The sequence below is a fragment of the Aquarana catesbeiana genome, linkage group LG12 (genome assembly GCF_042186555.1).
Source record: "Aquarana catesbeiana isolate 2022-GZ linkage group LG12, ASM4218655v1, whole genome shotgun sequence".
NCBI classification, from domain to species: Eukaryota; Metazoa; Chordata; class Amphibia; order Anura; family Ranidae; genus Aquarana; species Aquarana catesbeiana.
In genome coordinates, this window is record NC_133335.1 from 51,381,122 (window position 1) to 51,402,869 (window position 21,748).

Below are 21,748 nucleotides of genomic sequence, written 5' to 3' on the forward strand. Positions count from 1 at the left end.
AATGCATCCTATGCATTAAGGTGAAAAAACATCAGACAATGCTGGCCCCCCCAGCCCCCCTGTTTTACATACCTGACCCCTTACCTGCTCCCGACATCTTCTTCGCCGCTCAGCCTGGCCGTTGATTGGCTAGAGTGGATGGATTGAAAGCAGCGCAGCCATTGGCTCGCGCTGCTGTCAATCACATCCAATGGCGCGGCACGCCGGGGGGTGGGGCCGAGTGATATAGTCAGCGGCTATAGCTGCCGGCTGTATCACAGGAGCGCACACGCAAGAACTAAACACCATGCAAGAGAGCTCACATGAAGGTGTTTAGTTCTTGCGGGGAGGAGCTGAGACAGCCGCCGAGGGACCCCAGAAGAGCAGGTACGGGGACACTCTGTGCAAAACGAGCTGCACAGTGGAGGTAAGTATAACATGTTTGTTATTTAAAAAAAAAAAAAATACCTTTACAACCCCTTTAATTTATTGAATAGAACAAACGATTCAAGGTACTCACATTACAAAGTAACATTCAGTTTAACCACTTCACCACTGGGCACTTAAACCCCCTTCCTAACCAGACCAATTTTCAACTTTCGGTGCTCTCACACTTTGAATGACAATTACTCAGTCATGCAACACTGTACCCATATGAAATGTTTGTCTTTTTTTTCACACAAATAGAGCTTTCTTTTGGTGGTATTTAATCACCGCTGGGTTTTTTTTTATTTTTTGCGCTATAAATCAAAAAAGACTGAAAATTTGGTAGAAAAAAAAAAAAATCCTTGTTTCTGTTAAAATTTATTGCAGAGTATTGGCAGAGTATTGGCAGAGTACTGGCAGAGGATTGTCGAGTACTGGCAGAGTATTGGCGAGTATTGCAGAGTGATGGCAGAGTACTGCAGAGTATTGGCGAGTATTGGCGAGTATTGCAGAGTGATGGCAGAGTGATGGCAGAGTACTGCAGAGTATTAGCGAGAATTGGCAGAGTACTGCAGAGTATTGGTGAGTATTGCAGAGTGATGGCAGAGTACTGCAGAGTATTGGCGAGTATTGCAGAGTGATGGCAGAGTACTGCAGAGTGTTGGCGAGTACTGCAGAGTGATGGCGAGTATTGGCGAGTACTGCAGAGTGATGGCAGAGTACTGCAGAGTGTTGGCGAGTATTGGCGAGTACTGCAGAGTGATGGCAGAGTACTGCAGAGTGTTGGCGAGTATTGCAGAGTGATGGCAGAGTACTGCAGAGTATTGGCGAGTATTGGCGAGTACTGCAGAGTGATGGCAGAGTACTGCAGAGTATTGGCGAGTATTGGCGAGTACTGCAGAGTGATGGCAGAGTACTGCAGAGTGTTGGCAGCGTACTGCAGAGTATTGGCAGAGTATGGGCAGAGTACTGCAGAGTATGGGCAGAGTGCTGCAGAGTATTGCACAGTATGGGCACAGAGCAGCGCTGTGGGCACTACAGATCTAGCCCACAGCGCTGCTGCAAACGATCTCTCTCCCTTTCCCCTCGCACTGTACAGACCAGTACAGAGAGGGGAGGGAGGAACCGGCGTCATGACATGATGCCGGTTTGTGTACAAGTGATCTCTCCGTCATTTGACGGAGCGATCACATGGTAAACGGCCGCTACCAGCGGCCATTTACTGTGATCCGTGATGCGCCGGGTCTTCTGGACCCGGCGGTCACGGATTTTTTCAGTAGCGCTCCCCAGGGCGTGCGGGAGCAAGATTCTGGACGTCCATGGACGTCCTCCCAGAATAAGCCAACCACACTGTAGCCATCTTTCGGCTATGGCCCGATCGCAAGTGGTGAAAAACCACGAGCGCTGAGCTCCCCAGCATCACTTCCAGTGCCTCTGTATCCCTGATACATACATACACTTTCACTGTGGGAGTTACAATGAAATTGTGGAAGTGATAGCGGTATTTGATCGCAAAGAAGCAGACTTCTATCTCCATATTGAAAGCACACATGTATAGGAGTCCGGTCACCGTCAGGATATATAGAGGAATCACCTATGACTATTACATACATGCCGTTCCCTTAGAGCCGTAAGGTAAGAGGCCATCTATTATCATAGTGCACCGCACAGAAGAGGCCATCACCTTTCTGTCATCACCTTGCACCACAAACCTAAATTGGATGCACATGCACAGAAGTGTGTAGTAGAGGGTGTCACCAGCAAGGAAAAACCATACTGCACTTTACCTTCTCCTTTTTTTGCACAGAAGAAAGTCACTTTATTATTCTTTGCATATTGCAGGTTGCACTTTTTTATTTATCACTCTTCAGAGGATTATTTATCACTTTTTGGAGGACTTTTTCATTTTAATTTTATTTCTATTTTTGTTGATCATTATAAGAATTCTCATGTGATATGCACAGTACACTTTGATACATTCGCTCATTTGCACGTTTTTGTTTATGTAGACTTACCAGGTGTTTATACCACATATGCTCTCTAGTTTATTTGCAGTTTTACTAGTTAGTACTATTTTTTGTTTTTGATGGTTAGTAGGGAGGCTGCCACTACTGTACAAAATCTGTACCAATACAAAAAAAAAAATATACCACTACTGTACACAATCTGTACCAATGCAAAAAAAAATACAGAGAGAGGAGAGCCTTTCTATTTGGCTTTAACAGCATCATGAAAAAAATGCCTTTCAGGGTGGATATAAATTGATTATTTAAAAAAATAAAAAAAATATTTTTTTTTTTTTTTTTAATTTAAATCAAATCAAATCAAATTTATTTTAATAAAATGCTTTTGTAGTAAAAAACCTAAATCTAAAGATAATTTTCTATTTGAAGCGGAGTTCCAACCACATTTATGATATATATATATATTTTTTATCTATCTCTTACTATCATCTAATGTATATTTAGCAACGGATAATCTTTGTTATTTTGTTGGGAGGGGGGAATTTGGGGGGCGGAAGGAGGTAAGAATTGTTCTAGGAGGGGAAAATTGGGGAGGTGTACTAGGAGTGGTGATTTATGCTATAAAAGGTAATATGGTGAGGGGGTGCTAGGAGGGGAAAATGCTTTTGGGAGATGGATTTGTGCTAGGAGGGGAAAATGCTTTTGGGAGAGGGATTTGTGCCAGTAAGGATGATTGGGGGCATTTGTGCTATTGGGGGGGGGGGGGGATTTGTGCTAGAATGGGGGATTTGGAGTGGGGGGGGGTTGTGCTTGGAGGGGAAATTTAGGGGGCGGAGGGGTATTTGTGCTAGAATGGGGGATTGGGGAGGTGAATTTGTGCTGGGAGCTAAATTTGAGAGGTAGATGATTTGTGCTAGGAGGGGAAAATGCTTTTGGGAGGGGGATTTGTGCTAGGAGGGGAAAATGCATTTTGGGAGGGGGATTTGTGCTAGGAGGGATTATTGGGAGCATTTGTGCTAGGAGGGGAAATTGGGGGGGGTTGTGCTAGAATGGGGGATTGGGAAAGGTGAATTTGTGCTAGGAGGGGGGATTTGGGGTGGGGATTTGTGCTTGGAGGGGAAATTTAGCGGGGGGATTTGTGCTAGAATGGGGGATTTGGAGTGGGGGGAGGGGATTTGTGCTTGGAGGGGAAATTTGGGAGGGGGGGTATTTGTGCTAGAATAGGGGATTGGGGATGTGAATTTGTGCTGGGAGGGAGATTTGAGAGGTAGAGGATTTGTGCTAGGAGGGGAAAATGCTTTTGGGAGGGGGATTTGTGCTAGGAGGGAAAAATGCTTTTGGGAGGGGGATTTGCGCTAGTAGGGATTATTGGGGGCATTTGTTGTAGGATGGAAAATTAGGGAGGTTGTGCTAGAATGGGGCATTGGGGGAAGGTGATTTGTGCTGGGAGGGGGAATTTGGAGTGGGGGGGGATTTGTGCTTGGAGGGGAAATTTTGAGGGGGGTATTTGTGCTAGAATGGGGGATTAGGCAGGCGAATTTGTGCTGGGAGGGAGATTTGAGAGGTAGAGGATTTGTGCTAGGAAGGGGAATTTTTTTTGGAGAGGGAGGATTGTGCTGGGAGCATATGTGGAATGAGAGGATTTAAGCTAAGTATGTAGATTGCACTCAATTTTTTTTGGGGGGTGGAGGGTATTTTTGCTGACTTATAATGCTCATTCATATGGGGGGGCGCAATTTGGCATGTTCACCCTGGGCTCTAGATGACCTTGTCCCGCCACTGCCTCCAACTACTACATCTGCAGATTTACATGCCAGATCAACAACATGGAAATAAAGCCTAAAAAAAAAAACGAATGCAGCCACAACATCTGAGAATTGGTAAGCTGCAATATAATAAATGTTTGCTTTTGGGTTTTATCACTGCTTTAAAGTAGTATATGGTGTTACGGAACAGCACAATTTTCACAGGCGGCCTCAATGACAGTGTACTTGTTTGGTGATCTGCCTGATTAACTGTGAAACCAAGGTTGGCGCAAATCTGAACCTCATCCCTTATTAAGAACATAATATTTAGGACATTGATTCTGAATGTGTTACTTATTGGAGATCACACTATGTTATTTTTTTTTTGTTACCTTAAGAGAGAAGAGAGATGCCAATACAGCGGAGTAAGTCCCAAATCCTGTGTGTCCCGCTTTTGCATTGCATGTGCACATTGTACTGGACAGTGTTGTCCCTCCATTTATAATTCTTAGTGTATATCTTTAAGTGTGGGCCTACGTCAAACGTAACTCCACTCCCAAAACATTGACAGTGATGAACTATAACTATTAATGCTAATGGGTCACTCCTCACACCCAAAGTCCTTATTTGTTACTTGTTTCTGGTCAGTGACTCCAGGTTTTGATGTCAGAGGGCCTTCATTAGACATATGCAGAACAAAAAATTAGTTTTGTTTCGTTTCCATTGGTTATTTAAATACATTTGCTTAGTTAAATTTGTTTAATTCATTTTCGGAATTCGTTTTGTTTATTGGTATTCAAACCAATTTGTATTTTTCGGAATTCTAATCGATTTGAATAGTTTTCGAATTCGAAAAGTTTTTGAATCCAAATAGTTTTATGACTTCCAAAGAGAATAAAATAGAATAGAAAATAAAGGAATAGAATAGAATAGAAAAGAACATAACAGGATGTTATAGAATATAATAGAGTAAAACAGAACAAAATTGAATAGAAAATAAACAAACAAAATAAAAGAATAGAATAGAAAAGAATATAATAAAAAAAAACAATAGAATAGAAATAATATAACCATTGTTAGATCCCAAAGAGAATCAGTATCCTCTACCCTTGGTAGACCCAAAGAGAGTCAGTATTCCCTACCCTTGGTAGACCCAAAGAGAGTCAGTATTCCCTACCCTTGGTAGACCCAAAGAGAGTCAGTATTCCCTACCCTTGGTAGACCCAAAGAGAGTCAGTATTCTCTACCCTTGGTCGACCCAAAGAGAGTCAGTATTCTCTACCCTTGGTCGACCCAAAGAGAGTCAGTATCCCCTGCCCTTGGTGGACCCAAAGAGAGTCAGTATCCCCTACCCTTGGTAGATCCCAAAGAAAGTCAGTATCCCCTATCCTTGGTGGACCCAAAGAGAGTCAGTATTCCCTAGAAAGTCAGGATTTTCTGTCTCTGAGCTTTGTCCTTGGTAGATCCCAGATAGAGTCAGTATTCCCTGTCTCTGAGCTGTGCTCTTGGTTGCTTCTGCAGCCAGCTTGACATTGTCAGAACGGGAGAAAGTCACACAATACAAACAAATGTGCAAAGTATAGGTTTATTTTATTGGCCCCAATGCTTCTGTGATATACACGTGAAAGCATTAAAATAAATTAGGAGCTGTAAGTAGCCACTTCTAATTTACATATCATCAACCTTCGCAGCATCAGAAAATGTATTAGGTGTAGAAATCTAAATACAGCATTGATATTACAATCCATGGAATTGTATGGCTTAGGCTGTTGTTCTGCTTTAAGATAAACTAAATGCACAGATTTTAGCATGGCTGCAGATTTTACTGATGCATGAGCAGCTTCTTGACTGATTGTTCTTTCTGTTTGGGGTCATTCTTCCCTGTTTGTATTTTATCTAACTGAATACATATGATTTTTTTGTGTTTTTGATTACAGAATGTGAGTTCTATGTTTTCATGGCGGTTGGTGTTTGCTATATTAGTCTGTTACAACATGCAATGCTCTCTGTATTACAACACACAGTATGATAGATTTCTTTATTCTTTATTTCTTTATGAATAAAAATCACAACAATTTATATAGATATAGAATTTGCAGTAGATGCTACGGACATGTCACTATGATAACCCACAGAGCTTTTCAGGTACAGACTGAAATAATATAAACCTCTTGTTGCTCACGTAACACCCTTGTGTGGGGGCAAAGAGATTGGGCTTTCATGCCCATATACCCCACATATGCGTCCATGGACGGCTGACATTTCTGTGTTGATAGTGCGCTCACTGCATGCTCTAAGCACAGTCATAGAAAGCTCTTTGTCTCTAGTCAGGTTTGACAGGCTCCTGATATCGTGACCACTGTGACAGTCAATCACAGTGGCCATGTGATCGGGAAGTCTGTCCCATCCTCTTGGTATGTAGACCTAGTTAAAGGGATGCCAGGGCTGGGCAGGAACAGGTTAAGATATTGCAGAAGTTTCCTCTGCATGGTCTCCTCATAGCAAGAATACTGATGACAGTGTCTGTTCAAGCTAAAGTCTCTTCAGCCTTATATTTACCTTCCATGGTTCTTCCTTCTCTGCCTTATCAATGTGCTAATAAAATTATTCAGCCCGTACAAGACTAAAGTTAAGGCTGGAGTTCAGCTTTAATTGCCTCCCACACAGTTTTTTCTCACTTTTTCCTGACCCAGAATGTTATTGTCGTGACCTTCTCCACTGGGCCTGTACATATGTATCACGCTTTCTATTCAATCCTATATAGAACCTTTCTATAGCAGCCATTCTCAACAAGGTTTCCTCCAGAGGTTGCTTAAGATGTGGCTGATTGACCTCGCATCTGATGGTACCTTCATAGTTTCAGGGCCACCACCGTGAACACAGAGTCAGCCTAGATGACACCTATGATTTTTTGGCTGTCACTAGGGGTGGCATTCTTTCCACTGGCCAGCATTGTAAGGGGCAACTTTCCCACTGACCCCTAATGAATTGGTTTTAGCAGGGGTCCCCCAAGACCTGAAAATTATTTATTAGGTTCCTCACGTGTAAAAAGGTTGAGAAAGGCTTCGCTATAGGAGAAAATGGAGAGTGCAAGCCTGGCAGAGATCTTGACAAGCAGCTGTATGAACCTAACAAGGCTAGTTGAGGGCAGTGTAATAACTGGGAGGTTGTAGGGAGTGTTAATTGGGCAGCCCATGTGGATGGCATCAGTATCACATCAACTGTATATGCTTCTGAGACCATTCAGCATTCATTGACAGGTGCATTTGACCATCAGTTGACCTCCTGGCCTGCTTCATAGACTTGTATGGGAATGCAAAACCCACGTAAAGGGAGAAAAAGCCCATTGACAGACCCTTAAGCCGACCACTGATGGTGTGATTTTCTTTCTTACACAGGTTGAAAAATCGATTGACTGTGTTGATTGGGGAATCCCTCCCGCAGAGCTATTGTGTTCTCCCAATAGCGGGGGGGAGCGTGGGGAGCTGTCCCTACTGGGAGAACACACAGTGATTATAGTTAGCAGCTATAGCCACTGCCAATATCAGACATGCTGGTTGTACCCAAGCTGATTTGATTGATTAACTTAGTTACAATCAGCCTGCCTATACATGGTTGGAATTTTGGTTGGTGGCTATGGTGTCTATGGCAGGCTTTAGGGAAATCTGCCAGAAGAGGCTGCCATTGCTGAGTTTTTTCTTAAAAATGCTAGTTACCTGGGCATCATGCTGACCCGTTTTCCCCAATACTCTAATTCACTGCTCAGGAACAAGTATGAAAATTAGGCGTTGTGACTCTTCTCAGACTTTCCTGATCTGCTAGCTGATCGCAGTTCAAAGATGCAGAAGATACCAAAGTCAAAGGGTCAGCATGACAACCAGTCAACTAAAATACAGAAGTCAAAGAATCAGCAGGACAACCAGTCAACTGGCATTAACAGAAGGAGGTCAACAGTTGCAGTCCAAATTAAGTATTGCTATTGTCATCTTTACAAAATGTTAATCTTCTGCCTGTCATGCTATGGCTTTAATGCTTTATCAGTCTTCTGATATTGCTATTGTACGGTGAGTGCATGATCAAAAACTCAGGATCAGCTCAGTAACCAGGCAATTAGTATTTTCAGGAGTCAGCAATGGCAGCATTTATGTTCTCTACTGGAAGGTTTCCTTTGAAATAGGACCCTAAAAGCCAGGGCCAGATCTAGGGGAGTGCTGTGGTGAGCTGTGCCCCCCAGATTTAAGTTGTGCCCCCCCCTCCCCAGGTCTCTGAGAGTGCATCCATTGATTCACAGTGAGCCAGTCTGATGTAGACAGTTGATGTAAGGAGGCACTCGGAGGTCAATCCATGTAGGGGACACCCTGATAGGACAATTGATGTATGGGGGGACTCTACTGGGGACACCTGATTTAAAGGGATACTCTGATGGGGACACCTGTTGTAAGATGACACTTTGATCTGGACACCTAATGCAACGGGACACTCTTGTTTGGGACAGCTGATGTAAGAGGGCACTCTGATAGGGAACACCTGAAATAAGGGGGTTCTCTTGATGGGAACAATTGATCTAAGGGGGCACTCTGATAGAGACAACTGATGTAAAGAGGCACTCTTGATGGGGAAATCTGATATAAGGGGCACTCTGACGAGTAGTCATGATATAAAGGGGGACTCTGATGGGGAAATCTGATATAAAGGAGTAAAGGTTCTGCTTAATAGTGTTTCCCAGGTCATGATACTGTGTAATAGACTATGGCTCACACACAGTATTGACATTATGCCCCCTGACTTTTTTACTGCACCCCCAGATCAGATAGGCTAGATTTGGTACTGCAACAAGCGATGTACTGTAATGCTATCCTGCAGCAAGTTCCTGATGGGTGGCAGAACACCTGTTGTGTGGTGTAATGAGGTTGTACGTCATTGTACATAATGATAATACAACACAACTGTTTTGTCTCACAGGCTCCAGTTGGTTCACCAGCAGTCCATCTTCTCCAACACGGAAGAACTTCGGAAGATGGCTGCTGATCGGGATGTTCCACGACCACTCTCCACACTGCCCATGTTTAATGCTCGAACTGGTCAAAGGACTTCTCCGATGGATCTAACAGATGACAGTGCCCGTGTGCCTCTTATCCTGTCCCAGCACTAAAGGTACTTACCTCACCACCACACAATTAGGTATGTAGACTCTTAATAAATGTAATTTACTAGAAAAGCTGCATGCATTCTAAAATGATACAAGTAACATTTTTTGCATTATTCTGTTATTTTTTTCCCCAAAAGTTTTCCTTCAATAATCCTTTGTAAACTTTTAGGAAATTTGCAATCAAAAGAAAAAGAAAGATTTGAGTTATATTTCAAAGCCCATTAAGGGCATGCCCAGCTTCATATACATTTCAGGCACAGTGCCAGTGTGCCGGGGTAAATGGCATGTCAACCCACTCTGGCCACTCAAGACACATGAATACTGGCACCTGAAGGAAACCAGGAGGAGGATGCTGGCGCCAGCGAGGGACCTTGCAGGTGTTGGACTGTTGGCCCATAGGTGAGTTTTCTTGCCTTTAGTTCTGCTTCGAAAAAAAAGGGCTCCTATCAGATTTTTTTGTGTGTTAACATCATTCATGGTGTGAATGGATTTGAAAAAATTGACTCTAGCCAAAAGCTTTTCTTTATATTCCTGTCTGGTAATGTATTCCTCCTTAGGGATCTTGGTTTGTTTTTCAGGAAGAAGACTTGTTACGTATCCAGGAACCAGAGATGGGGGACGTTTTGTAGCACAATCGCAGTTCTTATATGTATGATATGTAAAGGAAACCAATTCATGTAATATAGTAATTGAACCTGAACTTCTTTCATTGCTGTTACCTCGGACTTTGGAGCCCTGCAATCATTTATGTATACAAGATGTTAAGAAAGAACTGAACTGTGGAAGCTGTGCTGAATAAGGCAAGCAGAGGGCAAAGAACTAGTCATGAGTATTACCTGTGGTCTTTCCTGCAGCTTTTCTCCATTACTGATCCATTATGCCTTATTCTGCATTGTGTCTGTATGTGGAGGCTACCATCTTGGTAGAGGCAGGGCTTTGCTTCCTTATGTCAGAGCCTCCAGCAAGGAGAACAGTGAGCAGCACGGGGTAACATCACTAAATCTTATTGCAAATCTCCTGAGACTAGCAGTCATAGTCACAGTGCCTTAGATCTCCCACTGCAGATATACAGCTATGAGGCTGTAGACATCTTTATTTTTATTTCCACCTTAATTTAATACCCTATATGAGATATTTTAAGGATGACAGTACTTCAAAAAAAAATAACAACCCCCCTCCGCCATTATTCTCCTTACTGTACCTCACCCTCTACATTAGAAGGTAGGAAAGCTATAGCCTACACCCAGCTTGGTGGTTTTTCTATCCCCCTCGGGGCAAGCAGGACGGAACAATACTGCACATGACTAGCCTTCATCCTTAGGCCCCAATGGAAAAGCTGTCTCTCTGCAGGCTTAAAAGTAAAGAACTTCACCATTGGGGTCTATGGGGAACAGTGTATGCTGGCTTGGAGGACAGAAAGGAACAGCACCTGGCCCAGCATAGACCATGGCTACTCTTACGGGTCACTGGCTGATCTAAAACTTGTAGAAGAGGTTATATATAACATAAAGGGGGACTGATAAGGTAGCTTTTTTTTTTAAAGTACTCTCATTCTATAATCGTGTTCATTATTCACCCACTCTCTCAATAAAACTGTTCTCCTGCCTAAATATCATTATTATTTCTTTGCATGAAGTAGATATTTAACCATTAATAAACGATTGTAAAAGTTTACTTGGTATGTTATCTTCAACTTTGAAAGCCTCCAATTTTCTGCCTACATCTTGTTATTGGTTGCTAGGATGTTTGCAGGCCAGGCCACACAGTATTATTGATTGCTAGGATGCTGATGGCCAGGGCACATTGCTTCATTGGTTACTAGAATAATGGCAGACGGGCCACACATTATCATTGGTTGCTAGGAAGCAGGTTGCCGGGCATCAAAGCGTCATTGATTGCTCGAATATTGGAGGCCAGGCCACACATTATCATTGTTTGCTAGGATACGGATGAACGGGGCACAAAGATTCATTGGTTGCTAGGATGTGGGCTGCTGGGCCACACATTGTCATTGGTTGCTAGATTGCAGGCTGCCGGGCAGCAGAGAGTCATTGGTTGCAGAATGTTGGTGGTCGGGCCACCCATTATCATTGTTTGCTAGAATACTAGAATTTGCTAGAATACTGATGGGCGGACCACATAGTTTCATTGGTCACTAGGATGTTGGTTGCCGAGCCACACATTATCATTGGTTGCTAGGACGCAGGCTGCCAGGCAGCACAGTGTTATTGGTTATGCCTGCCGGGGGGAAAAGGACACAGACAGAAAGAAAAACTGGCAGGGGTCTGAACCATTTCTTACCTTACCAAAAACAAACATAAAAAATGTTGTCTTTAAATACACTTTAAGTAAAATATTAGACTAATAATTCAAAATGTGCAGTCACTAATTCACCAAACTTTCCATACTTTTAATTAGACCATTGTACCATGTGATTCTCTGTAATAATGGGTGTCAGAAGAATGCTGGAAGTGAGTACAGAGTATAAATTCACCAAGACAGACACAGAAAATCAGGTTTATGTTTTTATTTTATCCCAATCATATATTGCATTTGTTTCCATATCAACATTGTCATTTGCCAATACTACAAAAAACAGGAAATCAGACATTTTCTTCAGGGATTGTTTTAAATATATGAAACCGTTTTAATATGCTGTATCAATAGTAAGTTGTTCTGGTCTGTTCATTTTACCTGTCCCCAAAGCAACCAAATGGATTTTATGTTTAAAGTGGTAATAAACCCAAAAGCAAACATTTATTATATTGCAGCTTGCGATTCCTTAGATGCGATGGCTGCAATAGTTTTTCTTTTTTAACCTTTCTTTTTTCTATTTTGATCTGGTTATCCATCCAGCAAGTCTGTTTTTCAAAAGCACAAGCTCTCCAGCAGAACGTATCAGTTTACATGGATGAGACAAACCATTTACCACTGGCAGAGGTGTAAAAAACAATCAGCTGTTATTTATTCATTTATTCAAACCTGAAAAAAAAACTGTTTGCTGTAACTGATTTTAGAAGAAATTTGGATGGGATTTTTTAGGCACCAAAACCAACAAATTTATAAAATATTTTCACTTTATTGATACAAGGTAGTAAAAACAGAGATATATCAAACAATACGATATTTTGTTAAAAACAGACCACAAATGTTGTAGTCATATAACATTTACAATCGTTGTTTGTATTGGACAAAGAATCCCACGCGTTTCAACTCAAAGAGTCTTCATCAGGGACAAAACCAAATGTTGATTTCTAAAATACAAACATACATAATGAAATATACAGAATTTTTGAGGGAGTGCTTTAGTCTCATTTATTTCTATTATTTTCATGATTCTACGTATCACAATGTGTTTCATGTAAATTGTGCATACATTCTATACATTTCATTATTTATGTTTGTATTTTAGAAATCAACATGTTGTTTTTTCCCTGATGAAGACTCTTTGAGTTGAAACACATCGGGACCCCTTTGTCCAATACTAACACCGGTTGTAAATGTTTTCTGACCAAAAAATTTGTTGTCTGTTTTTAACAAGACGTAGTATCGTTTGCTATATCTCTGTTTTTACTGTCTTGTAGTAATAATAAAGTGAAAGTATTTTATAAATTTGTTGGTTTTGAGGCCTAAAAAATCCCATCCATATTTATTCTAAAATCTATTACAACATTAGGGATGTGGCGCCACCTTTACAAACTTAGCATAAGCTTTAGTGGTTGTTTGTGGTAACTGATTATAAAGTGTGATCAGTTAGAGCCGATGCACGCAGAGAGCCAGAACGGGGATCTGTCAATGTAAACACACAGATCCCCGTTCTGTCGGGGGAGTGGAGAGAGATCTGCTGTTCCTAGTGATCATGAACAGCAATCTCTCTGTACTCTCTGTCAGTACTATCCCCCCCACAGTTAGAAACACCTTCCAAGGAACACTGAACCCCTTGATCGCCCCCTAGCGTTAACCCCTTCCCTGCTAGTGACATTTATATAGTAATCATTGGCTATTTTTAGCTCTGATCGCTGTATAAATGTCAATGGTCCCAAAAAAGTGTCAAAAGTGTATGATCTGTCCGCCGCAATGTCGCAGTTACTAGTAAAAAAAAAATTATAATAAAATGCCATAAATATATCCTCTATTTTGTAGACGCTATAACTTTTGCAGCAACCAATCAATATACGCTTATTGCGATTTTTTTTTTTTTTTTTACCAAAAATATGTAGAATACATATTGGCCTAATCCGATGAAGATATTTGTATATTTTTTTTGGAGGGGGGTATTTATTATAGCAAAAAGTAAAAAAAGTTTTTTTTTTTTCTAAATTGTTGCTCTTTTTTTGTTTATAGCGCAAAAAATAAAAACCGCAGAGGTGATCAAATTCCACCAAAGGAAAGCTCTATTTGTGGGAAAAAAAAGGACATAAATTTTGTTTTCATACAACGGCGCAATTGTCGGTTAAAGCGACGCAGTGCCGTTTCGCAAAAAATGGCCTTAAGTGGATAAAGCGATTGTAAATGATCCCCTTGTAAATCCATTCAGTTTAAAATAGAGTTGAAAGAATTGAAAGGCAAAACGTGTTTGTATAGATATAAAAACATTATAAATACCTTTTTCCCTTTTTTCTATAAGTGATCTCATTCCCTCTGTTTTCAGCTACATAAGAGCTGGGGGAGGATAAACAGCAGCACACTAAGCTTCCCAGTGAATGGCTGTGGGCGGGGGCATATCAGGATAAGTCTGATCATTGGAGGAGAGCAGGCTGAGTTCCCAGCACAGCTAGAAAACTGACCACGCTGTGCTCTCCTGCTTAGTGTGGTCAGTTTATTTTAAAGGCAAGCAAAGGGACTGGCAGGAACACCATGGATTTCACATTAAGGAAGCAATACAAAGAGAACAGGATACTTTTACTTTCTTATACAAGTACATGGTACAGCAGGCACGTATCAGGAATCTGAAGTGTTGGGGTAACAAATGCTTTAATGGTTACGCATTACATATACTGTACAACTGTGTGTAAACACAGAGATTAAATTGTGAATTGACAGTTTATGTTTGCTAAATTCCACCTGGCACCCCCAATCTGCATAATGCAGTTCCAATGGTAACTTGCTCTAGCCACCCCTTTCCACTTTACTATTGGTCCATTGCATGCCAGTTTACATTCTTGCATCACAGCAAATCAGTGTTGCTGCAAATACACATCCTGCTATTGCAGGAACTCCTTCCAAAAATGCTCATTACCTGCCAGTCGTACAAATAAGGGTTCCTGGCCACTATAAGGCACGTGACGAAACAAGAGGACTGGATTGGCAGCCAGGCAACTGGCATTGCTCAGAAGGAGGCCAGCAATGGCAGCCCACATTAGAGATTTAATTCCAAGTGATTTTCAGCCTGCAGTTAATGCACATTTATTCGCTTATATGAGCTCTTCTGCAGCTTTTACTAAATGCAATCTTTTCTATTACTTGCCTAATTATATGCTTTTAGGCTACGTATTTATATACTCGAGCAGATGTTACAGGGTTTGTTGTTTGGGGATGGGACACAAAGCTGCTCTCTGCAGTCAGCAGAATCCCGGGGAGAAGACACAGCACGGAGCAATGGAAATAAACAATTGCGTCTCTACATAGAAATTAGTAGCGGAAAACAGGAAACTGCTGCAAATGGAAGGCATGGTGTTTAGTTAAAATGGAACATACAGATAATCTGACAAAGAGACCCTCGGATGCTAAATCAATAATAACATATATGATGCAGTCCATCAGTAGCATTATTGTAGCAGTTTTTTATTTTCTGAGTTTTATTACCTGTTGCTCCTGGCAGTAAATTCATTATTTTCCACTTCCTGCAACAGGGTGACCACACTGTTTGTTGTGCAGTGAAACATCAGCATTGTCACCCTTACATGGACATGTAGCTTTAAAAGCAACCAACAAATTAAAGCCCACCTTCAGCTAACAACACTTTTTAAGCAGTTACAGTGACAGGTTTAAAGTCTAAACTTTAGGTTTAGGTGGAGGGGGTAGGTAGGTGGGTAGATAGGTGGTGAGTGGACAACAGTGTAGGTGAAAGATGGGCGGTGAGTGGACACAGTGTAGGTGAGAGACGGGCGGTGAGTGGACACAGTGGGGGTGGAGGGGGAGACAGGTGGTGAGTGGACACAGTGTAGGTGAGAGATGGGCAGTGAGTGGACACAATGGAGGTGAGAGGTGGGCAGTGAGTGGAAAAAGTGGAGATGGAGAGGGGAGATAGCTGTTGAATGAACAAGGTGGAGGTGGAGGGAGGAGATGGACAAGTGCAGGGGGAGGGGGTAGATAGGTGGTGAGTGGACACAGTGGAGGTGGAGGCGGGAGATAGGTGGAGAGGGGATACAGTGGAGGTGGAGATGGGAGAACACAGTAAAAGTGGGGGGAATAAACAGCTCGTATATGAATACAGTAGAGTAGTAAGTGGATACAGAGGGGTCAAAGGGGAAATAGTTAAGTGAATATGCTGGAGGTGGAAGGAGAAGATGGGTGGTGAGTGGACACAGTAAAGGTTAGAGATTGGTGGTATGTGGATACAGTGGAGGTGGAGAGGGGAGATGGAGAGGTGAAATCGATGGTGAGTGGACACAGTGGAGATGGAGAGGCAAGATGGGTGGTGATTGGACACAGTGGAGGTGGAGAGGGAAAGATGGGTGGCGAGTGGACACCGTGGAGGTGGAGAGGCGAGATGGATGGTGAGTGGACACAGCGGAGATGGAGGGGGGAGATGGGTGGTGAGTGGACACAGTGGAGGTGGAGAGCTGAGATGGGTGGTGAGTGGACACAGTGAAGAGCTGAGATGGGTGGTGAGTGGACACAGTGGAGGTGGAGAGCTGAGATGGGTCGTGAGTGGACACAAGTGGAGGTGGAGAGACGAGATGGATGGTGCGTGGACACAGTGGAGGGGGAAGATGGGAGGTGAGTGAACACAGTGGAGGTGGAGGGGGAGATGGGAGGTGAGTAGACACAGTGGAGGTGGAGGGGGGAGATGGGAAGTGAGTTGACACAGCAGAGGTGGGGATGGGGACAAAATGGGTGGTGAGTGGACACAATGAAGATGGAGGGCATAAATAGGTAGTGAGTGAACATAGTGGAGGTGAAAGATGGGTGGTAAGTGGACACAATGGATGTGAATGGGAGAGATAGGTGGAGAGTGGACTCAGTGGAGGTAAGAGATGGGTGGTGGGTGGACACAATGGATGTGGAGGGCAGAGATGGGTGGAGAGTGGACTCAGAAGAGGTAGAAGATGGGTGGATACAATGGATGTTTAAGTGAGAGATGGGTGATGGGTGGACACAATGGATATGGAGGGGAGAGATAGGTGGTTAGTGGACACTGTGGAGGTGGAGGGGAGAGATGGTTGGTGAGTGGATATAGTGGAGGGGAATTAAAAGACCTGTTAATGTTCCCTTTAATTTGCATACATAACTTACTGTGATCGTCCTAATATGATCTTATCAAAATGTGTTTATGTTTTAAGAACATTGCCAATATTTCATTTTTTAATGATACATCCATAGGGCAGCCATAGTTACTCCTTATATATGCAAGCAGTGCTTTATAGTGACTGTGCTTTACTACTGCATACCTTTACAGAAAGCATATCAGTCCCTACTCCCTAAAGCATATAATCAGATCTTCCCAGGCAGTCATATGCATACTGGGACCAATTTGAGTGGAAGCCAATTAATATACAGCCATTTGCATTTTGGGATGAAACCCACCCAAATACTGTATATATAGTCAATGTCAATAAACAGCTCTCTCCTTTCTTAGAATTAAATGTAAGAACCGAACACTGCAATTCAAGCATGCCCACAACTAGAAACAAAGTACTTCCCTAAGAGCCTTATCTTGTAATTGATCTTATTTCAACAGGGATTGAAATGCTATCATAAGTGAGTGGGTAACTATTAGAAGAAATATCTGTAAATCAAAATAGGTATCATCATGTAAATATAAAAACAACACACAAGTAGAAATAAAAAAGCCACTTTAAAGATTACTTTTAAAAATACAGCAACTGTATTCCTATTTGGATTTTATCAAGCAACCCCACATGCCCATTATACTGCATATTAATATTATTAATATTACTATTATTATGCAATCTCAAAGAATAAGTTGTTAAAGAAAAACCTGTACTGACAGCAATATGCAGGCTGCCATCACTAACTGCCACTTCAAATGTTAGCTGCCTGGCAATCAGGCTGATTCTGTGCCTTCAAAGCTTCTTGATTTGCAGCCCTTTAACAAGTATGCAGATAATGGGTTCTGACTTCATTGGTTGCATGCTTGTTTTAAATTATTAACTCCAAGCAATGTAAGACAGAGATAGCCATGCAACTGGCATCTTCAGAAAGAGGTTAGTAATGCCAGCCCCTATGCATCTATTAGTTTTTTTCTTTTTGAGTTTCCTCTTGTGTGTGTGTGTGTGTATGTGTGTGTGTATGTATGTGTGTGTGTGTGTGTGTGTATGTGTGTGTGTATGTGTGTGTATGTGTGTGTGTGTGTGTGTGTGTGTGTATGTGTATATATATATATATATATATATAAAATCTATAAATATATTTATTATGAGAACATATTTAGCATACCAATCAACAGACATCAGTCAGACAAACTTGCAGCATCAGACTTTTACATACAGATATTATGATAATGATATTCAGTCTCTCACTTCAATCTAGTATTTCTGTAGTGCTATGATTAAATGCATGCCATCTCTTAAACAACCTGAAATAAATTGGTTGCCGTGGGATAGAGCGCTTCATTCTCTTGGCACTGTCTTACTAGTTCAGCCAGTATGTTCTTCCAAAGTACACCCATGCACTGATCTGTGTTCAGCATCTTGTCTGGTTGTCCATGGGTCCCTCGTTGTGATGGAGCTCTTGGCTGGACAGGTCCTCTTACTACCTCTCTTCCTGGTGGCATTCTTATATTGTCCTTTGTCTGGGTCATTTCATCTCTTTGTTCAGTTTGCTTGTATATAAACTATTTACTAAATTCCTTGTGCATAGGATCCAGCTTTCTGTAGTCCTCTGTAGCTCTAGTCTGTACACATCTGAAGCCTTCCCTTTAAGCTGCCTATATAGGGACCCCCTTCTGTGCCCCTTTTCTGTACCCCCCCCCCCCCCCCCGTCATATACTTCCTGTTATTCTTACTCTCTCCTGTTTCTGTTTGTTTATCCCATTCCTTCCCTTGTCCTTTTCTCAGCCTGTCTAATGTCTCATGATCTGTAGAACTTTTTCCTTCTACGTCTATGTGTATTTTACCATTGCTGTCATCTAAACAGAACCCAACTTGCCCTATCCTCCTCGTGGATTATACAGACTTCGTACTGGTCTGTGTGGCTTGTCAAATATAAAATCTCCTAATATTAATTGTGTAACTCATTCTTCCCCAAACTCTGTGTAAACACCTCTTAAATCCCATGCTTGTGAGTTTACATAAACTTTGTTGGAATTATTGCAGACCCTGTTAAAGTGTATGTTGGTGTAAAGTCTTTGTATAATTTGTATCTGTATCAGATAATTTGTATCTGTATTTGTATTTGTGGGTACTGTAAATTGTTGAAGTGTATGCTGATACTTTTTTTGGAGTGTGCGCAGAACCTATTAGAGGATCTGATGATAAATACAGTAAATCCAGACTAAGTATATGGTGAAGTGTAGACCCTGTTACATTGAATGCCGATGTGTAGACAGCATGCTGATGTGCAGACCCAGTTAAACAGTATGCTTATATTTAAAACTCAAGAGAGTGCCTTAATATGTGAAGACAAAATACAAACTGGAACACAAATCCATATGATGTTGGACAGTACATAAGGAGGTTAGGATAAAGTGTCAGGTGATAAGGGTAAGAGGGTAGAGTTAAGCCACTGCTCTAGAATTGCTCCATTTCAGTCATTGTTCCAGTGTGTAGACCAGCCTTCCTCAACCCTTCTACCCTAATGGACCCTTGAAATCATTTTCAGGTCCAGTTGTATTAGTGAGTTACATTAGTAGCCAGTGGCAGCAATACCCCCCCCCCCGCTACAGTGATGGTCAGAATGCCACCCTTACAGACAGCTAAAGAGATAAGTTGCGTCATGCTGCTGGCTTTGCAAGGTGCAGTTGGCCCTGGAACTATGCAGGCACCAACAAATTGGAGCTAAATCAACAACAGATCAAGGAACTCCTAACACCGTTCTGAAGGAACCCTGCCCGAAAATGGCTGGTGTACACTTTTTTAGAATATGTGGTTTGGTCTGAAACATTGGCCAATTTTAACCAACCTCCTTCATATTTCTCCATCCATAGACCTCTTTTACCCAGTTTCTCTGGATCAGTGTTGCCATCTGTACTTCAAACTGTTGAAGTTCAGCCAATGTTCTACTAGCTAAAAAGACACACTGAGTTACCTACTGTGTCTCATTATAGTTTCCTGTCTCCCTACAGTCTTTCATCAACTTTTTAGACCCGGCACAGTGGTGCAGTGGTTAGCACTCTCGCCTAGCAGTAAAAAGGGTCGCTGGTTCGAATCCCAACCATGACACTACCTGCCTGGAGTTTGCATGTTCTCCCTGTGCCTGCATGGGTTTCCTCCGGGTACTCCGGTTTCCTCCCACACTCCAAAGACATGCTGGTAGGTTAATTGGCTTCTGTCCAAAATTGGCCCTAGTATATGAATGGGGACCTTGGATTGAGGGTAGGGACTGATGTGAGTGTGCGATGTACAGGGTTAGGGACAAGGGTCAGGGTTGTAGACACACACTCACTCAGGTTGAACTGGATGGACTGGTGTCTTTATTCAACCTTACTAACTATTTAACTATGTAACTATGTAACTATGACCCCTCTCCCCCTAAGGTCTTTAATACTCACTCCCTCTATTCCTCTTTCTCTAGCCATACTGATTGCTCTATATCATTTCTCTTCTTCAAGAAACTCTACAATATCTCTGTTGGATACCGTCTCTCCAAATTTAACCCAGAGTATCCGTTCTCCTTGTCTCTAAAGTTCGTCCCTATCTTTTTAAAGTCTCTATTTTATCTTGTCTCTAAAGGGTCCACCTTCTTCCTGCTTCTCCAGAGTCTCCCTTCTACCCATCTTCTCAGAACCTCCCTTCTTCTTGTCTCCCCAGAGCCTCTCGGTCTCCAGATTCTCCCTGTCTCTCCAGAACCTCCCTTCTCCTTGTCTCCCCATAGCCTCTCTGTCTCCAGATTCTCCCAGTCTCTCCAGAACCTCTCTTCTCCTTGTCTCCCCAGAGCCCCTCTGTCTCCAGATTCTCCCTGTCTCTTCAGAAACTCTCTAGTCCTTGTTGCCCTGAGCCACTCTGTCTCCAGATTCTCCTTGTCTCTTGAGAACCTCACTTCAACTTGTCTCCCCAGAGCCTCTCTGTCTCCAGGTTCTCCCTGTCTCTCCAGAACCTCTCTTCTCCTTGTCTGCCTAGAGCCTCCCTGTCTCCAGGTTCTCCCTGTCTCTCTAGAACCTCTCTTCTCCTTGTCTCCCCATAGCCTCTCTGTCTCCAAATTCTCCCTGTCTCTCCAGAACCTCTCTTCTCCTTGTCTCCCCAGAGCCCCTCTGTCTCCAGATTCTCCCTGTCTTTCCCGAACCTCTCTTCTCCTTGTCTCCCCAGAGCTTCTCTGTCTCCAGATTCTCCCTGTCTCTTCAGAACCTCTCTAGTCCTTGTCCCCCTGAGCCACTCTGTCTCCAGATTCTCCTTGTTTCTCCAGAACCTCTCTTCACCTTGTCTCCCCAGAGCCTCTCTGTCTCCAGGTTCTCCCTGTCTCTCCAGAACCTCTCTTCTCCTTGTCTCCTCAGAGCCTCTCTGTCTCCAGATTCTTCCTGTGTCTCCAGAACCTCTCTTCTCCTTGTCTCTCCAGAACCTCTCTGTCTCCAGATTCTCCCTGTCTCTTCAGAACCTCTCTTTTTCTTGTCTCCCCAGAGCCTCTCTGTCTCCAGATGCTCCCTGTCTCTCCAGCCTTTCGTCTTTCTTTGTCTCCTCAGATTTTATCTTCTCGCTCTCTCTGTGGAATTTGGTCACTCCTCTCCTTTCCTTCACTCTTCCCTATATCTCTCTGTATCCTCTGTATTTCCTCTACAGCTTTCTGGTTATCCACTCACTATCCCTATTTTCTCCTATCTCTATGAAATGCCCCTTCACTCACCATCCTGTAGAGTTTCTCTTCCATTGAGTAGACTTCCCTTAGTCTGGTCTTTGTACTCTCCCTATCTCTGCCAAGGCCTCTCTGTCCTTCCATTCTCTACCTCTACAACATTGTGTTTCCTACCTATCATGGTTAATTCATATTCTTAGCCTATCTCTTGCTCTTTACTTGGGTATCTGTTTCTCTCTCCCACCCTCTCTCACAAATTATCCTGTTTATTTAACAGCAGGGTTTTCTCAATAGACTCACACAATGTGTCCACAGTGTAGTATTACAATAAGCATATTCATGAAGCAGACTCCGCT

The 21,748-nt window shown here is 42.5% G+C and overlaps 1 protein-coding gene across 3 annotated transcripts in view; it reads left to right on the forward strand.

Moving 5' to 3' along the window:
* Window positions 1-10,935, forward strand: part of SGCA (sarcoglycan alpha) — a 51,502-nt gene extending 40,567 nt beyond the window's left edge. The window contains exons 8-10 of one of the 3 annotated variants that reach the window (XM_073607774.1): window positions 4,513-4,539; window positions 9,077-9,295; window positions 9,842-10,935. In XM_073607774.1, coding sequence (XP_073463875.1) covers window positions 4,513-4,539; window positions 9,077-9,266 — 217 coding nt within the window. In that variant the 3' untranslated portion in view covers window positions 9,267-9,295; window positions 9,842-10,935. The remainder of the gene's footprint in view (window positions 1-4,512; window positions 4,540-9,076; window positions 9,296-9,841) is intronic. The other 2 variants (XM_073607775.1, XM_073607776.1) reach the window with 2 other exon arrangements.
* Window positions 10,936-21,748: the final 10,813 nt, after the last annotated feature.